At 43.6% G+C, this 23,174-nt stretch overlaps 1 protein-coding gene across 1 annotated transcript in view; it reads right to left on the reverse strand.

Annotated features, from left to right (window-relative positions):
* Positions 1 to 23,174, reverse strand: part of abcc4 (ATP binding cassette subfamily C member 4 (PEL blood group)) — a 411,789-nt gene that overhangs the window by 280,144 nt on the left and 108,471 nt on the right. Inside the window, exon 8 of the mRNA XM_080198151.1 lies at positions 15,261 to 15,510. Coding sequence (XP_080054277.1) covers positions 15,261 to 15,510 — 250 coding nt within the window. The remainder of the gene's footprint in view (positions 1 to 15,260; positions 15,511 to 23,174) is intronic.

A 23,174-nucleotide genomic window follows, 5' to 3' on the forward strand; every position in this document is an offset into this window, starting at 1 on the left:
AACACCCAGTCTTGCTGTTCCTTGAGCCAGATTTGTTATCACTACAACACCATACTTCCACATGTAATTTAGACGTGTAACACTCCAATCTTATTCATTATATTCCATGAATTCACACACACAGTAATACTAATTTAAACTTAATTTCTCCCTTACTCTGACTGCATGCTTTAGCTATGTGCTATCTATCTCAAGTATTTTGAGCACCCTGGTATTTCCCTCCGCTATTCTCTCTGGTTCCCACATCCCTGCCAGATGATTTATCTTTTTAAAGCCTTCCCAACAGCACTAGCAAAATGCCCACATGGAACTCAATCCCAGCTCTATTCAGATGCAACCTGCCTGGTTTGTACAGATGTCATCTTCCTTAAAGCCAGTCCCGATGTCCAAGGAATTTAAAGCCTTCCATCCTGCATTATCTTTCTGGCCATGTATTCATCTGCCTTATCCTCCTATTTTTTGTAATCATTGCATGCAGCACTGGGAGTAATTTAGAGATTACATCTGAGGTCCTGCTAGCTAATTTTCTACCTATTTGCCCAGATTCTGATTACAGGATCACATCTCCCTTCATGCGTAAATCATTAATACCAAAAGTGAACAATAACCTCTGGCTATTTTGGAGGATTTTTGCAACTGTTCAATGAATTTGCCCTGATGCTAAGGAGGCAACATACCATCCTTCACCCATTGCTACTGTCTCAGGAACATCTATCACTTTCTCAAATGACAAGACCCCTATCACTACTGCTCCCCTCTTCTACAGCTGGTGCCACAAACCGTGCTCTTACTGTATTCTTCTCAGAAAATTGAAAGCGAATTAGAGTGGGACACCATGGGACTCCTGTACTACCTGCCTGATTTTCAGACTGCCTGATGGTCACCCACTCCCCCTCCATCTACAGGCTCCTAAACTGCAGTATCAGTTACACTCTGAATGTGCTATCCACACAGGCTTCAGTCCCTCTGATGTATCTGTGACTCCAACCACCAATGGAGCTCTGAAACCCAGAGCTCGAGTTTCTGCACCTGGAAGCACATCATACACAATATTGTCTAGGACATTGGTAGCATCCATGACCTCCACGTATTACAGGGCATGCATTCCATGTTATCAAATGCTTATCCTAACTTTAAGTTTATTTTACTTCACTTTAGTATACTGTCCCTGACTCCCTTATTCCTGGTATTTCACACTGAAATTCCAAGTATAGATATTTAGAACATAGAACACGACAGCACAAACAGGCCCTTCGGCCCACAAGTTGTGCCGATCATATCCTTACCTGCCAGGCCTGTCTATAACCCTCAATCCCATTAAATCCCATATACTCATCCAGAAGTCTCTTAAAAGACCCCAGCAAGTTCACCTCCACCACCACCACCAGCCGATTCCACTCAGTCACTCACCACCCTCAGTGAAAAACTTAGCCCGACATCTCCTCTATACCTACTCCCCAGCACCATAAACCTGCGTCCTCTCGTAACGACCATTTCAGCCCTGGGAAACAGGGTGGATTCTCAGAGGCTATCTATATCTCTCAACATCTTATAAACCTCCATCAGGTCACCTCTCATCCTTCATCTCTCCAGGGAGAAAAGACCGACCTTTTTCTTTTCTTTTAAAAATAATACGCTTATCTAATTTAAAGATGGTCTTTAACAAATTTCTTACCAACCAATGAACTAATGGTTTTTGTCATGTCACTGTTTTTTCACACTCCTTTTAAACTCAGCCTCAGCAGATTCAGAGTCACTAAAAGGTGCGCTGCCTCTCTGACTTCCAGATAAGTTGAACGTGGCTGTTCTGCTCCGGAACCACACAGTTGACTGAATTGGATTCACCCACTCGTCTAGATGGTGGTTACTGCTGCTGAGTCTAATTTACACCTCTCCATGTAAGTGAATTTAAGATATGACAGGGCAGTTTGGTCATGTGGATTGCATGCCCTTTTAGTATGCAGGAAGTCATGGATGCTACTGATATTTTAGACAACCATGTGTGCAGGAAGTGTCACCAGCTGCAGAAATATGAGCTCCAGGATTTGGAGCTCAAGCTGTAGTTGGAGTCACTGTGGTGCATCAGTGAGGATAAGAGCTACATGGACTGCACATTCAGGGGTGGTGGCACTGCAGACTAGGAACAGAGGGGCAGGAATGTAATGGGCATTGGCCAAACAGTTCAGGAAGATCAGGCATGTAGTGCATGGAGCCCCCGAGATTCTCCTCAATAATCAGATTTCTGTTTTGGATACTAGTGTGGGCATTGGTTCCAAACAGGTTCATGGCAGCAAGGGTGGCTCAATTGCACAGGAAGAAAACGAGAGGGGAAGAGCAGTAGTGATAGGGGATTTGTTAGCTTGAGGAACAAAGGCATTTCTGTGGCCACGAATATGACTCCAGGGTGGTATGTTTCCTCCTGGTGCAAGAGTCAAGGATGTCACTGTGCAGCTGCAGGACATTCCTCGGATGGTGATTGGAAGCTAGAAAGAGATTGAAAAGAAAGACCCTTAAGTAGTAATCTCAGGATTATTCTCGGTCCCATATGGTAGTGAGCACAAATTTAGGAGAAGTGAGTGATTGAACATATGGTTGGAAAGGTGGTGTAGGAAAGAGGGTATTTCTGAGGCATTGGGACTAGCTCTGGGGAAAGTAGGAGCTGTATGAACAGGACAGTCTACACTTGAATAGGACTGGAATGACAATCCTGGCAGGTAGATATGCTACGGCTTGGGTGGAGGGATTAATCAGGGAAGGGCAAATTCAGATTTGGAGACACAAAACTAGTGAGTGACTCTGAAATTGAAAGACAGAGCCCAGGTTAAAAAGTATATAGTGTATGGGGTCTAGCATTATTGGTTAAAGAATGAATTACAGCTGTAATTCAATGATGAACTAAATAAATTGAGAGGAAGCACTGGAGGGATTGACATTCTTGAAGACAGATATATCACAATGGCCGGATGGATTGTATCCCAGGTTGTTAAAGAAGCTCTGAGGATCATTTTTCAACCCGCACTAGATACAGGCAAGGTACCAGAGGATTGCAGTACTGTGAACATTGCACCATTATTTAAAAAGGGACAAGCGACAAGCTAGAAAACTACAGGCTGGTCAGTCTGACTTCAATGGTGGGCAAATTATTGCAATTACTTCTGAGACAGGATAAACTGTCACTAAAACATGGATTGATCAGAAATAGTCAACGCGGGTTTGCTCGTGGTAGATCATGTCTTACTAACAATTACATTTTTCGAGGAAGTGATAGAAAGGTATGATAATAGTGCTGTGGATGGTGCCTGTGTTGATTGTGGTAAGGCTTTTGACAAGGTCCCACATGGCAGATTGGGCAGAAAAGTGAAATTTTCTGGGATACAGGGTAAGTGGCAGGTTAGATTCAAAATTGGATCAGCAACAGTGACATAGTCATTAGCACTGCTGCCTGGTTCAATTCCAGCCTTGGGTGACCGTCTATGTAGAGTTTGCCCGTTCTCCGTGTCTGCACTGGTTTCCTCTAGGTGTTCTTGTTTCCTCCATAGTCTGATGTGCAGATTAGGTGAATTGACTGTGCTAAATTGACCCCTAGTGCCTCATGATGTTAGAGTTGGTGCAGATTCAATGGGTCGAATTGCCTTTCTATACTGTAGAGACTCTAGTCTACAAAAGGTAATGATCGATCAATATTTTAGTAAATGGAAAGCGGTTTCCTCTGGCATTCCATTGGCCAGTATTGAAGTCCTTGCTCTTTGTTGTACATATTAATAGTTTGGACTTATATGTGGAAATCTGCAGATGACTCCCAAAATGTCAGTGTATAGGGTAACTGTCTCCAGAATTATATCGGGGCTTAGTTGAGTGAGCAGGAAAAGTGGCAAATGGAATTCAATCCAGAGGATCATACAATAATACATTTGGGAAGGGCAATAAAGCAAGGGAATGCACAGTTAATTGGGGGTGGAGGGGATATTGAGAGGGGTACAGTAAGCAATAGACCTTGGTGCGCATATCCACAAATCTCTGAAAGTGACAGGAAAAGTGGATAAGGTGATAAGGGAGGCATGTGGAATATTTTCCTTTTATTGGAAAGGTATCGAATACAAAAGCAGGGCTGTACTGATGGAACTGTATAAAAAATTAATTAGGCCACAGCTGGAATTGTGCACAGTACCGATCACATCATACGGATGGCATGATTGCTTTAGAAAGACAGGAAATTAACAAGAATGTTGTCAGGACTTGAACATTGCAATTATGAGGAGAGATCAGATACACTAGGGTTGTTTTCCTTAAAAGAGGAAGCTGAGGCGTGATTTTTAGTTGTGTACAAAATCTTGAGGCCATAGGGTGCACAGGAAAGTGAGGGGGGTCAGTTGGTAGAAGGATTAGAGAAGTCACGAAAAAACTTTTTCATCCAGAGTGGTGGGCATCTGGAATTTACTGCTCGTGTTGATGGTTGAGGTGGAAATGCTTAACTCATTTAAAATTTATCTGGATCTGCACCTGAAGTGCTGTAACTTGCAAGGCTATGGACCAGGTGCTGGAAAGTGGGATTAAAACAAGCAGCTAGTTTCTCTTTTCAGACACGAGGAGATGAATTGCCTCTTTCTGTAGTTTTCTTTTCTATGATTACCTAGTACTGGAACAGGTGCATGCATTTGTCAGGGAAGTGGTATCTACAGATAAGTAATAGGGTAATTGTTATGGGGGACTTTAACTTTACTAATATTGATTGGAATAGCTATAGCTCTAGCTCATTAGAGGAGTCAGTTTTTGCACAAAGCGTACAGGAAGGTTTTTTGACTCAGTATGTAGATAGACCAACTAGAGGTGAAGCTTTGGTGCTGGGAAATGAGCCAGACCAGGTGTTAGACTTGGAAGTTGGTGTGCATTTTGGTGATAGTGACCACAATTCGGTTACGTTCGCCTTATTGATGGAAAGGGATAGACTGGAACCTCGGGACAGTAGTTTTAGCTGGGGGAGGCTATTAGGAGAGAATTAGGAAACATAGGTTGGACTAGGAGACTACAGGGGCTGGGAACGTCCGAAATGTGGAGTTTTTTCAAGGAGCAGCTACTGTGAGTCCTTGATATGCATGTCCCTGTCAGGCAAGGAGGTAATGGTCGAGCAAGGGAACCGTGGTGCACTAAAAAAGTTGTTTCGCTGGTTAAAAGGAAAAAGGAGGCTTATGTCAGGATGAGACTTGAGGGCTCAGCTACTGCACTGGAAAGCTTTAGATTGGCTAGGAGGGAGTTAAAGAGTGAGTTAAGAAGAGCTAAAAGAGGACACGAGAAGACTTTGGCTGATAGGATTAAGGAGAATTCTAAGGCGTTCTATAGATACGTTAAGAACAGAAGGTTGGTTAGGGCAAGATTAGGGCCAGTTAGAGACAGCAGTGGGAAGTTATGTGTGGAACCGCAAGAGATTGGAGAGGCATTGAACCAATATTTCTCTTCGGTATTCACGCAGGGAGACATAAATGTAGCTGTGGAGAACACTGGGTTACAGGGTTGTAAACTGGATAGTATTGCAGTTGATAAGGAGGATGTGCTAGATATTCTTGAGGGTTTGAAAATAGATAAGTCCCCTGGGCTGGACGGGATTTACCCTAGGATTCTCTGGGAGGCAAGAGAGGCGATTGCAGAGCCTCTGGCTCTGATCTTCAGGTCGTCGTTGGTCACAGGTATAGCGCCAGAGGATTGGAGGATAGCGAATGTTGTCCCATTGTTTAAGAAGGGGAACAGAGACTTCCCCGGGAATTATAGACCGGTGAGTCTTACTTCTGTTGTGGGCAAAGTTTTAGAAAAAATTATTAGGGATAGGATTTATAGTTATTTAGAGAGTAATGTGTTGATTGGAGATAGTCAGCACGGTTTTGTGAAGGGTAGGTCGTGCCTTACTAACCTTATTGAGTTTTTTGAGAAAGTGACCAAAGAGGTGGATGGGGATAAGGCAGTTGACGTGGTATATGTGGACTTTAGTAAGGCGTTTGATAAGGTTCACCGTGGAAGGCTTCTGCAGAAAATGCAGATGTATGGGTTTGGGGGTGATTTAGTTAATTGGATCAGGAATTGGCTAGCAGATAGGAGACAGAGGGTGGTGGTTGATGGAAAGTATTCGTCATGGAGTTCGGTTACAAGTGGTGTGCCTCAGGGATCTGTTTTGGGGCCACTGCTGTTTGTAATTTTTATAAATGATCTGGATGAGGGTATAGTTGGGTGGATCAGTAAATTTGCTGATGACACCAAGGTTGGAGGAGTGGTAGATAGTGAAGAGGGGTGTCATAGTTTACAGAGAGTCTTGGACAAGTTGCAGAGCTGGGCCGAGAGGTGGCAGATGGACTTTAATGCGGAAAAGTGTGAGGTAATTCACTTTGGCAGGAATAACAGATGTGTCGAGTATAGGGCTAACGGGAGGACTCTGAATGGTGTTGATGAGCAGAGGGATCTAGGTGTATGTGTACATAGATCCCTGAAAGTTGGGAATCAAGTAGATAAGGTAGTTAGGAAGGCATACGGTGTCTTGGCGTTTATTGGTAGGGGGATTGAATTTAGGAGCCGCAACGTCATATTGCAATTGTACAAAACTCTGGTGTGTCCGCACTTGGAGTATTGTGTGCAGTTCTGGTCCCCACATTATAGGAAGTATGTGGAGGCATTGGAGAGGGTGCAGAGGAGGTTTACCAGGATGTTGCCTGGTATGGAGGGAAGGTCCTATGAGGAGAGACTGAGGGATTTGGGGTTGTTTTCGTTAGAAAGAAGGCAACTAAGAGGGGACCTTATTGGAACATACAAGATGATTAGAGGTTTAGATAGGGTGGACAGCGATAGCCTTTTGCCTCGGATGGAGAAAGCTAGCACGAGGGGGCATAGCTTTAAATTAAGGGGTGGTAGTTATAGGACGGATGTCAGAGGTAGGTTCTTTACCCAGAGGGTGGTGAGGGATTGGAATGCCCTGTCTGCTGCAGTTGTAGATGCGCCTAGTTTGGGGGCGTTTAAGAGATTCGTGGATAGGTTTATGGATGGAAAGGGATTGGTTTAGGTTAGACGGTCATTGCTTTTTTAATTGGTCGGCGCAACATCGTGGGCCGAAGGGCCTGTTCTGCGCTGTTATGTTCTATGTTCTAGATACTAGAATGGAAACAGATTGTGGTATATTGTGCTATATTTTACTCTAGTGCGGCCGCACTTGGAGTACTGTGTGCAGTTCTGGTCCCCGCATTACAAGAAGGATGTGGAGGCGTTGGAGAGGGTGCAGAGGAGGTTTACTAGGATGTTGCCTGGTATGGTGGGGAGGTCCTATGAGGAGAGACTGAGGGATCTAGGGTTGTTTTCGTTGGAAAGAAGGCGGCTAAGAGGGGATCTTATTGAAACATATAAGATGATTAGAGGTTTAGATAGGGTGGATAGTGATAGCCTTTTTCCTCGGATGGAGAAAGCTAGCACGAGGGGGCATGGCTTTAAATTAAGGGGGGGTAGCTACAGGACGGATGTCAGGGGTAGGTTCTTTACCCAGCGGGTGGTGAGGGATTGGAATGCCCTGCCTGCTGCAGTTGTAAATGCGTCTAGTTTGGGGGCGTTTAAGAGATCTCTGGATAGGTTTATGGACGAAAAGGGATTGGTATAGGCTAGTGGGTCATTGTTTTTGTAACTGGTCGGCGCAACATCGTGGGCCGAAGGGCCTGTTCTGCGCTGTAATGTTCTATGTTCTATGTTCTATATGCTCCAAAGTAACTTTCTCCAAATTCTGCTGCAGATACAACAGTATCAATGATAATTAGCAATCCACAGATACAGAAAGCCTGTGTGTGGCACCTCAAGTTTCAGCATGCAAAACCTTCCCGGGGAAAACTGACAAACTAAAGTGCAGTCTAACGTGAAATTTCTGAAATTCTGAGGAATTAGAGAATAGCTGTATGACCATGTATAATGCTATTACCAACACACTGTGGATGGGATGAAATTCTGAATGTCTGCTACATTGCAACAAACAACATCAGATTATAGAGACCAGTATTTCCCATGATCAGAATTCCAACTTAAGTAGTTCATTGTACCATGAAGAAATCACCTATAATGTAAGTGTTAAATGGTTTCCCGCTGATCAAGGTTTGCAGCCATTTCTAATACATCTCCCTAGATCTAATGATATCAGTTGAAAGCTGGTACAATGAGGTCTTAGACATCCACTAGAGCAAGTGTGGACCACATTTTTCTTTCACTTCAAAGACTTTTAATCTTTATAAGACCCTAGTCAGACCCCACTTGGAGTACTCTGCGCAGTCCTGGTCGCCTCATTACAAGAGAGATGTGGAAGATATTGAAAGGGTGCAGAGGAGATTTAAAAGGATGTTGCCTGGATTGGGTGGCATGCCTTAACAGGATAGGTTGAGGGAACTTGGTCTTTTCTCCCTGGAGAGACGAAGGATGAGAGGTGACCTGATAGAGGTTTATAAGATGTTGAGACGTATAGATCGGGTGGATTCTCAGGCTATTTCCCAGGGCTGAAATGGTTGCTACGAGAGGACGCAGGTTTAAGGTGCTGGGGAATAGGTACAGAGGAGATGTCAGGGGTTAAGTTTTTCACAGTAAAAAGTCTGACAACACCAGGTTTTAGTCCAACCTATTTATTTGATAATATACTCGCAAGCTTTCGGGTTAGCCCCTTCGTCAGGTGAATCCTGGCTAACCCGAAAGCTTGCGAGTATATTATCAAATAAATAGGTTGGACTAAAACCTGGTGTTGTCAGACTTTTTACTGTGTTTACGCCAGTCCAACGCCGGCATACCCACATTAAGTTTTTCACCCAGAGGGTGGTGGGGGAGTGGAATCGGCTGCCGTCGGTGGTGGTGGAGACGAATTCATTAGGGTCTTTTAAGTCTTTTGAGTACATGGGATTTAATAGGATTGAGGGTTATAGGTAGGCCTAGTAGGCAGGGATATGATCAGTGCAACTTGTGGGCCGGAGGGCCTGTTTATGCTGTAGTTTTTCTATGTTCTAAACATGCCCTCTGTCTTGTGTCTCTTTAAATATATATTTGTTTGCTTTTGCTTCCCTTTCGGAGGAGGGTTTCTGACATGTTGCAACAGCCATTTAGATACTTGGATGAGTCTAGAGTCTTCCTGTATTACAGTTCAGCTAAAGTATAAAAGATTATGGTCCAGCAGTATTGCTGTCTGCAATGGGGCATCTTTAGAGAACCAACAGAGGAAGAACCTGTGGATATTAAAGTTCACACAATTTCTAGGTAGTTTTCTCCCAGGATACTGCAATCTTTTTTGTGCAGCAGTGAAAATGATTTTACACTATTGGCCCAAATCTTCTGCTTTGTCAGGATGACTCAGCCCAAAGCTGATCAGACTGAAAACAACCCATTTACCTGGATAGGTTGAAAAAGGCCAGAATTCTGATACATGATTTGAAAAACTCCCTCAGCTTAAGAATCCACGAAGAGAATAGCAAAACAGATCAGTGCAGAGCACTTTTTTAAAATATTCATTCGTGGGACATAGGTATTGATGGCTGGCCAGCATTTATTGCCCACCACTAGTTTACCTTGAGTGGCTTGCTAGGCCATTTCAGAAGGCAGTTTAGTCAACCACATTGGTGTGGCTCTGGAGTCACGTAGACCAGACCAGATAAGGACATCAGTGAACCAGATGGGTTTTTTCCAACAATGATTTCATGGTTGTTAGTAGATTCTTAATTCCAGATACTTTTTAATGAATTCAAATTCCACAATGGTATTTAAACTTGGGTCTCTGGAACATTAGCTTAGTTTCTGGATTAATAGTCTAGTAATAATAGCACTAGGCCATCACCTCCCCTATACACCATCTTCTTACAGCACCAGCTTCCATAAGGTAAGTTTAAATGTTCAGTATGAATATTAGCGAATGAGTGACCAGACTCATGTTGGTGAATGATTAATGGTAGAATGGGTGGGTGAGACGGTAGAGTGGCAGGCGAGTCAGGGGTGGTTTGGATGGGAGGGGATAGTCAGATCGAGTCAAGGGTGCATTCAGATGACAGGGTCAAGTAAGGTCGGTTCAAGGGGAGTCAGCTGATGGAGGCCTGGCAAGTAGGGTTAGGGAAGGTGGCCTGTGTGTGACTGGGGGTCAGTTGTATAATTACCTAGATATTAGGCTAGGATTTTACTGTCGAAAATTTCCTGGGCAAATATCCAAGTAGGTAAATCTTAACTATCCGAAATATGACTCTAATTTGGAGTCAGAAACTTTCTCAGTGTTCTGGGGAACAGGGAAATTGTTCACTGAAAGTTCAAATTGTCTGGGCTATTTCCCAATGCTCACCTTAGCTTGTAGAAATCGTCTCCAACAAACTGGAGACAAGATCATCTGGGTCAAGCTCTTTAGGCATCAAATGTGTGGATACATACTGATCATGCCTGCAGGAGGTGTGGTGCATATTCCAAGCATTTTGATGCATATTTTTGTTCCCATAAGTTAAAAATAATCACTTGACTCAAAATGCTTGAGCTTCATTGTTTCTTTCAGCTCTCCATGTGGCTGGAGGATTGATACAATATTGTGCAGCAATAAATATGGCACCTTAATTGTTTTATATTCATAACAATTAATTCCTGGCTCTTGATGAATAAAACAACATTCTTTTTTCAATGGTGCCTCTGCCTCAATATCATTTCCAATTAACTTTCAATTTTTGATAAATATTATTCACGTTGTACAGGTGGTAGGGTTGATATCACCCTGGTATGCTGCGCAGGCAATGGGGTGTTTTGCTCCTGCTGTTGTGCTTGATGTTGCTAATGTTGTCACTTGCTGGTGACACTGCTGATGTTGCACCGCTTGTTGGTGACGTTTGCAATGTTGTCTCGCTGGTTAGTGATGTTTCTGGCATTGATCTTTCTCATTTTTTCATCTCAGGTGTAGGTCGAACATGGACTCTGCTCCTTCACATATACATACTGGTTTCAGTCTCAATGACTTTGGTGTCTCAACTTCACTAACAACTTTTGCTGGGTTCCAGATTTTCATCAATCACAAAATTGTTACATTCTGTACCAGCTCTCAAAATGAGCAATTCACTTCCATCTATTTCTCTGCTTTCTCCACATTTTTCCTTTTCCGATAACTATCTAATTCCCTGCATCCTCCACACAGTAGGAGACACAATTGGAAAAAATTTATTGTGCAGCAGCCCTGACACATGCAATGACACAAGTCAGGCTGAGACTTACCTTATCTTTCTTGTACATATACAATCAGTTCTTCCAACAATTCAGGCAAGAATTTAGCATACACAGTTAGTATGATCAGAAATAGTCAGCACGGCTTTGTCAAGGGCAGGTCACGCCACGCCTTTCAAGCCTAGTTGAGTTCTTTGAAATTGTGACTGAACACATTGACGAAGGAAGAGTAGTGGATGAGGTTTACATTGACTTCGAACATAAGAACATAAGAAATAGGAGTAGGAGTAGGCCAACTAGCCCTTCGAGCCTGCCCCGCCATTCAATAAGATCATGGCTGATCTGTCGTGGCTCAGTTCCACATTCCCGCCCTCTCCCCATAACCCTTAATCCCCTCTCTCATCAAAAACCCATCAACCCGCGTCTTAAAAATATTTAGCGAGGCAGCCTCCACCACTTCAACGGGCAGAGAATTCCAGAGATTCACCACCCTTTGAGTGAAGAAGTTCCTCCTCAACTCTGTTCTAAACCGCCCCCCCTTTATCTTGAGGCTATGCCCCCTAGTCCTACTGTCCTTTCTGAGCGGGAAGAGTCTCTCCACCTCTATCCTATCCATCCCATTCATCATCTTATACGTCTCAATGAGATCTCCCCTCATTCTTCTAAACTCTAATGAGTACAAGCCTAATCTATTCAGCCTCTCCTCATAGCTCAACCCCCTCAACTCCGGCATCAGCCTAGTAAACCTCCTCTGCACTCTCTCCAAGGCTAAAATATCCTTGCGTAAGTACGGCGCCCAAAACTGCACACAGTACTCCAGCTGCGGCCTCACCAATGCCCTATACAGCCGCAGCAAGACCTCCCTACTTTTATACTCAATCCCCCTCGCGATGAAGGCCAGCATCCCATTCGCCTTCCTGACCACCTGCTGCACCTGCAAGCTGGGTTTTTGCGACTCATGCACAAGGACCCCGAGGTCCCTCTGCACCGTTGCCTGCTGCAGTTTTTCTCCACGTAAGTAATAATCCTTCCTACCATTATTCCTACCAAAGTGGACCACCTCGCACTTACCAACATTAAATTCCATTTGCCATTTCCTGGCCCATTCGCCCAGCCTATCTAGATCCTTCTGTAGACTCTCCACACCCTCCGCACAATTTGCCTTTCCACCAATTTTGGTGTCATCAGCAAATTTCGACACCCTACACTCGGTTCCCTCCTCCAGATCATCTATATAAATGGTAAATAGCTGAGGCCCCAGCACCGACCCCTGGGGCACTCCACTAGTCACCATCCGCCAATCCGAATAGCACCCATTGACCCCCACTCTCTGCCTCCTATTTGACAACCAGTCCTCTATCCACGCTAACACCCTACCCCCAACTCCATGCCCCCTGACCTTCTGTAATAACCTCTTGTGAGGTACCTTGTCAAACGCCTTCTGAAAATCCAGAAAGACCACATCCACCGGCTCTCCTCTATCCACCGCCCTAGACACATCCTCATAGAACTCCAGTAAATTTGTCAGACACGACTTCCCTTTAACGAAACCGTGCTGCGTCTGCTCTATCAAGCAGTTCCCCTCAAGATGCCTCGCTATTTCCTCCTTGATGACGGATTCTAACATTTTACCTACAACAGACGTTAAACTAACAGGCCTATAATTCCCCGCCTTTTGCCTGGCACCTTTTTTAAACAGCGGCGTAACATTAGCCGTTTTCCAATCTTCCGGCACTTTCCCAGAATCCAGCGACGTCTGGAAAATAACCACCAAGGCATCCACTATCACCTCCGCCATTTCTTTCAGGACCCTCGGATGCATTCCATCCGGACCTGGGGACTTGTCCACAATCAGCCCCTCCAGTCTGTCGAGCACCACCTCTCTAGTAACAGTAATGTCATCGAGACCCTCCAGTCCTACCACCTTTCCATCTCTAACATCCGGCAAATTATTCACGTCCTCCTCCGTGAAGACCGAAACAAAAAAGTTATTCAAGACCTCCGCCATATCCCCATCCCCTACCACTAAGTCCCCCTTCTCATCCTTTAAGGGACCAACGTTCACCCTAGCCAGCCTCTTAAGGTCACCCATGCAAGACTTCTTGAAAAGATGAGAGGGCATGGGATCCAATGGGCTGTTGCCACATGGATCCAGAACTGGCCTGCCTGCAGAAGGCAGAGACTGGTTGTGGATGGGTCTTTTTCTGCACGGAGGTCAGTCACCAGTGGAATGCCCCAGGGATCTGTTCTAGGACCCTTGCTGTTTGTCATTTTCATAAATGACCTGGATGAGGAAGTAGAGGGATGGGTTAGTAAGTTTGCCAACGACACGAAGGTTGGTGTTGTGGATGGTCTAGAGGGATGTCAGAAGTTGCAGTGAGACAGATAGGATGCAAGACTGGGTGGAGAAGTGGCAAATGGACGTCAACGCAGATAAATGTGTAGTGGTCCATTTTGGCAGGTCCAATGGGATGAAGGAGTACAATATCAAGGGTAGGAGTCTTAGCGGTGTTGAAGAGCAGAAGGACCTCGGGGTCTGAGTCCGTGGAACTCTTAAATCGGCCTCGCAAGTGGAGGATGTAGTCAAGAAGGCGTATGGTGTGCTAGCCTTCTTTAATCGAGGGATTGAGTTTAGGAGTCAGGAGGTAATGCTGCAACTTTATAAAACCCTTGTCAGACCCCACTTGGAGTACTGTGCACAGTTCTGGTCGCCTCACTACAAGAAAGATGTGGAAGCTATTGAGAGGGTGAGGAGGAGATTTACAAGGACGTTGCCTGGATTGGGAAGCATGCCTTATGAGGATAGGTTGAGGGAGCTAGGTCTCTTCTCCCTGGAGAGACGAAGACTGAGAGGCGACCTGATAGAGGTTTATAAGATGTTGGGAGGTATAGATAGGGTGGATTCTTGGAGGCTATTTCCCAGGGCTGAAATGATCGCTACGAGAGGACACAGGTTTAAGGTGCTGGGGAGCAGGTACAGAGGAGATGTCAGGGGAAAGTTTTTCACTCAGAGGGTGGTGGATGAGTGGAATCGGCTGCTGTCGATGGTGGTAGAGGCAAACTCGCTGGGGTCTTTTAAGAGACTTCTGGATGAGTACATGGGATTGAGAGTTATAGATAGGCCTGGTAGATATGGATATGATCGGCACAACTTGTGGGCCAAAGGGCCTGTTTGTGCTGTAGTGTTCTATGTTCTACATTGAAGTGTTGACTTCCTTCTAACTGCACAGTAGTGAGTTGTTGTGTTTCTTACACCTGGTCACATGGAGGAATTATCTTGCTTTACCAAATTATTTTTACTTTCTTCCATTAAACAGCTCTGCAGGTGATAATGCATCAACCTTGAGGGGTGTAGATTGGAGTGACAATGAAGCAAGATTTGGGTCTTCCTTTGTTTCCCAGAATTTTGAGGGTTCATTTACCTGTTTGGATGAGCCTTTCTGTAAACCCTCATTTCTTGAGTGACGTGGTAATGAAGTGACTATGTTGAACCCATACTGTTTGACAAATTCCTTAAGTTCTCCAATGTTGAATTGCCACTGTACCCACACAGTTGCATTAAATTACTTTGTCTCTCCTGAGCTTCCTTCCCGGTTCTAGCTAGGTAAGATCCAGGCAGGATCTGGGGGGAGTCTGGGAGCAATTCTGTATGGGGATCTGGGATTGGTCTGGTGGTTTAAAATAGTTTTGCAAAAGTTAGAAATGGTTCTATTTCTACTAACTTATTCTGCATACCTCTGGTGGCTTCCAAAGTTAGCTATTTATATCTGTCAGATGGTTCAACGTTCAGCATGATGGTCCTGGAGAAGTTAGCACTTCTGGACAGTTGCTGTGACAGTGCTTACCTGGGAACTAATGAGGGATACCCCAGCACACGTTTAGGATAACCCCCAAATCCAAAACTGGGGAACCCAGAAGTTACAGCCCAATATCTATACCATGTAATGTTGGGACTGAATGTCTTAACTGACAAAGCATTCTATTTTCTTTCATTAATATTCTGAAACTTGAAAATTCACCAAAGTAATGTAACTTCCTTGTCATGAAAAATAAAGCTGGCATTAAAATCATTTTTCAATACTTGTACATACCTTTATCCTCCTTATGCTGATTAATCCCTCAGAAGCTGTCTGAATAGCTGCTGGGAAGAACAGTGTGACTGTGAGTCTCACAGCATTGTACAACGAAACTGTGACAAACACACGACTTGCTGTGATAGTGTGGCCAAGTAGCACGTACACCAGGAACGTAAAAAACAATATCATCTTGCTAGCAATAAAGAATGAGGCCATGTTCAAGGCACGTAGATGAGAACTTTGCAGAACTTTCGTAATCTCCTTCCTGAAATGCAGAATACAACCACCATTTGTTTTCTTCACAATTTATATGCTAGTTCACATGAAAGGTTTTGTTTTAAACTAAACATTCATCTAGATGTCCTCTACTATAAACAACCTGAGCTTTGTTTCAATGGATTAACATATCTAATTTATATGCCCATTTAGATAAATGAAATTGCAAGTATTTCACACTTTTAATGAAAACATCACTTCCTAGCCACAATACAAAGTAAAATGCAAATGATTAACTTGCATGATATACTGCAAACTGCAAGAATAAATACAATTTTGAATACCTGGTATGGAGGGGAGGTCCTATGAGGAGAGACTGAGGGATTTGGGGTTGTTTTCGCTAGAAAGAAGGCGGCTAAGAGGGGATCTTATTGAAACATAGAAGATGATTAGAGGTTTAGATAGGGTGGATAGTGATAGCCTTTTTCCTCGGATGGAGAAAGCTAGCACGAGGGGGCATGGCTTTAAATTAAGGGGAGGTAGTTATAAGACGGATGTCAGGGGTAGGTTCTTTACCCAGAGGGTGGTGAGGGATTGGAATGCCCTGCCTGCTGCAGTTGTAAATGCGCCTAGTTTGGGGGCGTTTAAGAGATCCGTGGATAGGTTTATGGATGAAAAGGGATTGGTTTAGGTTAGAGGGTCATTGTTTTTTAACTGGTCGGCACAACATAGTGGGCCGAAGGGCCTGTTCTGCGCTGTAATGTTCTATGTAATACTGCAATGCTCAAATTACAAACAACTGTTCTCCTTTTCTCCAACTTCTTTCCTTAACACTGATCTTAAAAGTGACTTGTACTGGGGTCCTCCAGCTATCTTGCATAAATAATTCCTCATCCTTCTGCCATCCTTAAAATACTAGTGCATCTCTGCAAAATGGATAGGAAATTAAAGTTAAGCCTAATTCTGTCCTTATCCATCAAATCCATACATTTTCAGCAGCAGGGATCATGGAATAATGATCAAAGTGGAATCATAATAGATATTTCCACTCTGTCTTTATTGAATTGTTATTTCTATTTAACTGATGAAAAGGAGAATCTTCCAATTCCTATCAATACATATGCTGATGGACCTCTGGTGGTGGCCTTGGTACCTGAATTTTAGTCCAGTTGATTGGTTAATTGTGGGGTGGGATTTACCCATAAAATTCCTACAGTACAGAAGGGGGCCATTCAGCCCATTGAGTCTGTACTGACCATAATCCCACAGGGGCCTTATTCTTGTAACCCCACACATTTACCCTGGTAATCCCCCTAACATTAGCGTCAATTTAGCGTAGGTAATCAGTCTAACCCACACGTCTATCCATGTTACTGTCACTAGCCTCGAAGACCTTGATAATGAATAGAAAGGGAATTAGGAGTAACAATGTTTCTTCAGTGCTAGCACCAACGAATGCATGAGATGCTACAGTGGATACAAAATACAGCAGCTCAAGCAGGTGCTTCTGTTTTTGGAGACCAGGCTACAATGACAAAGCAGCAACCGTTTGAGACAGCAGCAGAAGGTCTCCCAGATGCACCCACAATTGTCTTACTGGCTCAATTAAGGATTAGAGGGGAAGACTGTTAGAATGGGTATTAGGAAGGCTTGTAAGGTCTTGGAGCAGGTAATATGGAGGGAATTTCCTGAAGCAGTGAGTGCAATCGCTACAACAACTGAAAGGAGGTTAATAATCTCAATAATAAAGCTAAAGCTAATTGGATGTCTTATAATCAAGTGACAAATATTTGACTGTACGCTAAAACAAGAAGTGCAAATCCTAAACTCCAGTTGTACTGAATTTACACTGATTCCTATGTAAGTGCCTAAAACAATACTTCAACTGTGACCTAAACTAATTGTCTCCTTGCTTTTGTTTTTCTGGACATCAAATTACTCCATGTTGTGCAGCACTAAGCATGCTCTAAGTGGGATGGGCATCTTTGTCCTGGAAAACATCAGGAAATCAGCACCGACCAGGGATTGATTTATTCAGGCACCAAACCCAGAGAAGACGCACTTTATAGAAGGAGTATATCTTTGTTAAATGTGTGAACCTCTCTGAGGAATAACCAAGTGCTTTTTGATGTTGTTGATTCAGTGAAGCTTTGCACCACTGAGCTCGCAGTTGGCTCTTGCATATTAAAGTATTAAGTGGATTTTTTCATCTGTTACAAGGCACGTGGACTAAGGGAAGAAAACTCCTATTACAACCTACATCAATAATTCTTCAACAATCCTGAGAGATCTGAATTCCCCCAGAATCCATTCTGAATGTGCATTTTGGCTACCACTCTGAACAAGCTCATTAACCCCAACTCCTGTCTCCTCCCAGGTTTTGAACCAGAAACATTTTATGGTGTTCCAAACCGACTTAAATTCAGAATCAAACACAAAGAGGCCACTCAGCACATTGTGCCTTTACGAGCTGACTAAGAGCCACAAAGTTAATCTCTTCCCCTGCTCTTTCAGCAAAGATCTGCCTCCAGAGATGATGGCACTCTCCAGTTATCAGTGTCAATCTTCACATCTCATTTCTGGTGCCCTTGTGGGAGAAGTATGGATGGCTAGGAGGTCATGATACAGTGGCCGTTCACTGATAGGTGTTTGGTTTACGTCATCCATCCAATGAACGTGATTGAGCCAGCACAGATATCAATACATGTCCGCTGATGGAATTAGCATGCTCCAGGACCTCAGGTGGTAACCTTGTTAAGTCGGTATCCATGTTTTGCCAAGAATGCAGAGCTCAAGTCTGAGACAGCGAATGTGGAAACTCTTGCTTAGCATATGCTGTCTCGGTCTCAGTGCGCTAAGAGTATAGGCGTGGTAGACTCTGGTGTTCTTGGTCACGTCTCTCTTGTTCACAGTCTTGTTCAGTTTGGACATAACAGCCATAGCTTTTTTGATACTATGTTGATTTCAGCATAAAGCAACAGATTGCCGTTGATTACACGGGACATTGAGTGACGTACAGTTGGGTAGGCACCGGACTTCCCTCCCCCACCATTGCTGGTAAAATTGCATGGGGGCAGCAATGGCAGGCACAATGCCCATTTTATTTTACAGGCTTTCCAGCCTGCAAATGGCACTAAATACCAGCCCCATGTCTCTTTATTAAGCCAAAAATCCTGCAATTTGTTTGAAACAACCTGCCATTGTTAAATATTTGCACGTGAACTGTTCCCATGCTCCCTTTAAATCTAATTTTATATATCCTCTAATTTTTTTCCAAAACCCATCACGTCATGTTATCCTGCATTGGACACCATCTACCACATCTGCCCAATTCATCACACTATGTATATCCTCTTGACATCTGTGACCATTCTCCTATTTACCAGATTTCCAAGTTTTGTATGATTTGTAAACTTTAAAATACATGCAAAGGAACCAAGTTTAATTCATTAATAAACATCATAAAGGGGGAATCTAGCACATCATTACAAAAGACAAAGCAGAAGCATTTGCAACTGTTTTCAGCCAGAAATGCTGAGTGGATGATCCATCTCAGCTTCCTTCTGAGGTCTCCCAGCATCAGATGTTCAGCTGATTTGATTCGCTCCACATGATATTGAGAAATGGCTAAAGGCAGGCAAAGGCTGAGAGTCCAGTAACATTCCAGCAATATTGTGAAGACTTGTGCTTCAGAACTAGTCATACCCCTAACCAAGCCGTTCTGATACAGCTGAAACATTGGCATTTACCTGGCAAAATGGAAATTTGCCCAAGTATGTTCTGTTCACAAAAGCAAAACAAATCACTGTACATGTAATCATCAACAATACCCTGCTCACAGCTCAATTCCTTTCCACCAGGGCCACTCAGCTCCTGACCTTATTGGTTCAAATATGGACAAGAGTGAACTAAAATGACTGACAGCACTTTACATCAAGGCCATATTTGACCAAGTCTGACATCAAGGAGCCCTAGTAAAACAAGCCACTGGAAATTAGTGGAAAACTTTCCACTGGAGTTATATTTGGCACAAAGATTGTAGTTGTTGGAGATCAATCTTTGCAGGGATTCCTAGACCCAATTATCTTCAGCTGCTTCATAAATTTTCCTTTCATCATAAATCAGAAACATAGAAAATAGGAGACAGAGTGGACTATTCAGTCCTTTGAACCTTCTCTGCCATTTATTATGATCCTGGCTGATCATCCAACTCAACAGCTTGGTCCTGCCTTCCCCCATATCCTTTGATACTCTTTGCCCCAAGAGCTATATTTAACTCCTCTGTGAAAACATACAATGTTATGGCCTCAACTGCTGTCTGAGGTAGCAAATACTATAGGTTGACTACTCTCTGGGTGAAGAAATTTCATAAAATCATAGAATCCCTACAAGTACAGAAAGAGGCCAATCGGCCCATCGGCCCATCAAGGCTGCACCAATAACAATCCAACTCTATCCCTGAAACCCCATATAGCTACCCTGCTAATTCCCCCAAAACTCAGTCAATTTACACTGCCAATTCACCTAAGCCACACATCTTTGGACTGTGGGAGGAAACCCACGCAGACATGGGGAGAACATGCAGACTCCACACACATTTCCCCAAGATTGGAGTTGAACCTGCGTTCCTGGTACTGAGGCAGCAGTGCTGACCACTGCCACCATGCCACCCCTCAGTTCAGTCCTAAAGGTTTAACCCAAAACCTTAAACTACGAGCCCTGTTTCTGGACACCCCCACCATCAGGAACATCCCTGTAGCTACTCTGTCTAGTCCTATTAGAATTTTATAGGTTTCTATGAGGCACCCCCCGCAATTCTTCTGAACCCCCAGCAAATACAATTCTAACCGACTCAATCTCTCCTACATCAATCCCCCATTCTAGGGACCAGTCTCTTCTAAGCCTTTGCTGAACTCCCTTTAAAGCAAGAACATCCTTCCTTGGAAAAGGAGAGCAAAGCTGTACACAATATCAAGGTCTGGCCTCACCAAGGCCCTGTATAATTTCAGCAAGGCACCCCTGCTCTTGCATTCAAATCCTCTTGCTACGAAGGTCACCATACCATTTATCTTTAATCCCATCTGCTGCATCTGCATGCTTACCTTCAGTGACTGGTGTACGAGGACACCCAGGTCTCCTTGCACATTCCTCTCAATTTATAGTCATTCAGATAATAACCTGTCTTCCTGTTCTTGCTACCAAAGTAGATAACCTCACATTTATGTACATTATACTACATCTGCCATTCATTTGCCCTCTCACTCAGCTTGTCCAAATCACACTGAAGCATCTCTGCAGCCATCTCACAGCTCTGTCATCTGCAAATTTGAAGATATTAATTTAGTTCCCTCATCTAAATCATTAAAATGTATAATAAATAGCTGGGGTCTCTGAAATACCCCATTGGTCATGGCCTGCCATTTGGAAAATTACCAGTTTATTCCTACTGTTTCCTGTAAGCCTTCTGAAAATCCAAGTAAATAACATCCACTGGCTCCCCCCTCATCAAGTCTACTAGTTACATCCTCAAAGAATTACAATAGACTTGTAAAGCATGGTTTCCCTTTCATAAATCCATGCTAACTCTGTCTGTTTCCACCCATTTATTAAGTGCTCTGTATAAGACTTTTGATAATGACTCTAGAATTTTCTCCACTACAAATATCAGGCTGATTGGTCTATAATTCCCTGTTTTCTCTCTACCCTCACTTTTAAATAGTGGAGTTACATTAGCTACCCTCCACTCTATAGGACCTGTTCCACAGTCGAGAATGTTGGAAGACAACAATCAATTTCCCCAACACCATTTCTCTGCTGGTATGATTTCCTTTAGTTCCTCCCTCTCATTAAACTCAGTCAGAGGTTTACAGCATGGAAACAGGCCCTGTGTCTATGCTGCCCAGTTTTTACCATTAAGCTAGTCCCAATTGCCCGTATCCCACTGTACCCATCTTACCCATGTAACTGTCTAAATGCTTTTTAAAAGACAATTGTACCCGCCTACCTCTTGCAACTTATTCCAGCCAAAAACATTGCTCCTTTGGACCCTTTTGCATCTCTCCCCTCTCACCTTAAGTATACCTTCTAGTTTTAGACTCCCTTACCTTTGGGAAAAGATGTTGATTATTGAGCTGATTTATGCCCCTCGTTATTTTATAGACCTCTAAGATCACCCTCAAAAGTCTCCTACGCTTCAGGGAAAAAAGTCCCAGTCTATCCAGCCTCTTTACAACTCAAACCAAGTCCCAGTAGCATCCTAGTAAGTCTTTTCTGCACTCTCTCTAGTTTAATAATATCCAGTGTTCACCAACATTTGTGTCCTCTTTTGAAGACAGAACCAAAATATGTATTTAGTTGGCCATTTCTTTGTTTCCCAAATACAAGTTCCCATTTCCCATTGACCTACATTTGTCTTCACCGATCTTTGTCTCTACATATCTATAAAAACTTTTACAGTCAGTTTTTATGTTCCCCACAAGCTTACTCTTGCACTCTATTTTCAAGTGGAGCTGTTCATGGATAACCACACAATGGTCATTGCCATTTGTACCTTCTCAGATACTGAAGCAGTCCCAGTCCATGTACAGTAAGAACTGGGCCATATTTGGATTTGAGATGAATCATCACAAGTAAAATTTGTGCCACACAAACGCCAGGCAAAGACCATCTCCAATCAACCCTTGACATTCAATGACATAATCATCATTAAATCTCCTATAAACAACCTCAGGGTTATCATTGACCAGAAACTGAACAGGATTAGCCATATAAATACTGTGGCTATAGGGGCAGGTCAGAGGCTGGAAATTGAGGCGAGTAACTTGCGTCCTGATTCAAAGAACAGTACAGCACAGGGACAGGCCCTTCGGCCCTCTAAGCCTGTGCTAATTATGATGCCTGCCTAAACTAAAACGTATGCTTTTAGAGTCCATATTCTTCCATTCCCATCCTATTCATGTATTGTCCAGATGCCCTTAAATGCAGCTATCGTACCTGTTCTCACCATCTCCCCAGGCAGCATGTTCCAAACATTCAGCATCCTGTGTAAAAACAAAAAATCTGCCCCTCTAAACCTTTCCCTCCAAGGCCAATATATCCTTTTGCAAATAAGGGGACCAAAATTGCACACAGTATTCTAGTTGTGGCCTCACTAGTACCTTGTACAATTGCAGGACAACCTCCCTGCTTTTATACTCCATCCCCCTCACAATAAAGGCCAACATTCCATTTGCCTTCTTGATCACCTGCTGCACCTGCAAACTGAGTTTTTGCGATTCATGCACAAGGACCTCCAGGTCCCTCTGCACAGTAGCATGTTGTAATTTTTCACCATTTAAATAATAGTCCATTTTACTATTATTCCTTCCAAAGTGGATAACCTCACACTTGCCAACGTTATACTCCATCTGTCAGATCCTTGCCCACTCACTCAGCCTATCCAAATCTCTCTGCAGACTTTCCGCATCCTCCACGCAATTCGCTTTCCCACTCATCTTTGTGTCATCAGCAAACTTTGTCACCCTACACTCGGTCCCCTCCTCTAGCTCGTCTATGTATATGGTAAACAGTTGAGGCCCCAGCACTGATCCCTGTGGCACACCACTAGTCACCAACTGCCAACCAGAAAAGCACCCATTTATTCCAACTCTCTGCTTCCTGTTAGATAGCCAATCCTCAATCCACGCTAACACTTTACCCCCAACTCCTTGTACC

Source organism: Carcharhinus amblyrhynchos, chromosome 10 (assembly GCF_965287045.1).
Source record: "Carcharhinus amblyrhynchos chromosome 10, sCarAmb.v2.hapA, whole genome shotgun sequence".
NCBI classification, from domain to species: Eukaryota; Metazoa; Chordata; class Chondrichthyes; order Carcharhiniformes; family Carcharhinidae; genus Carcharhinus; species Carcharhinus amblyrhynchos.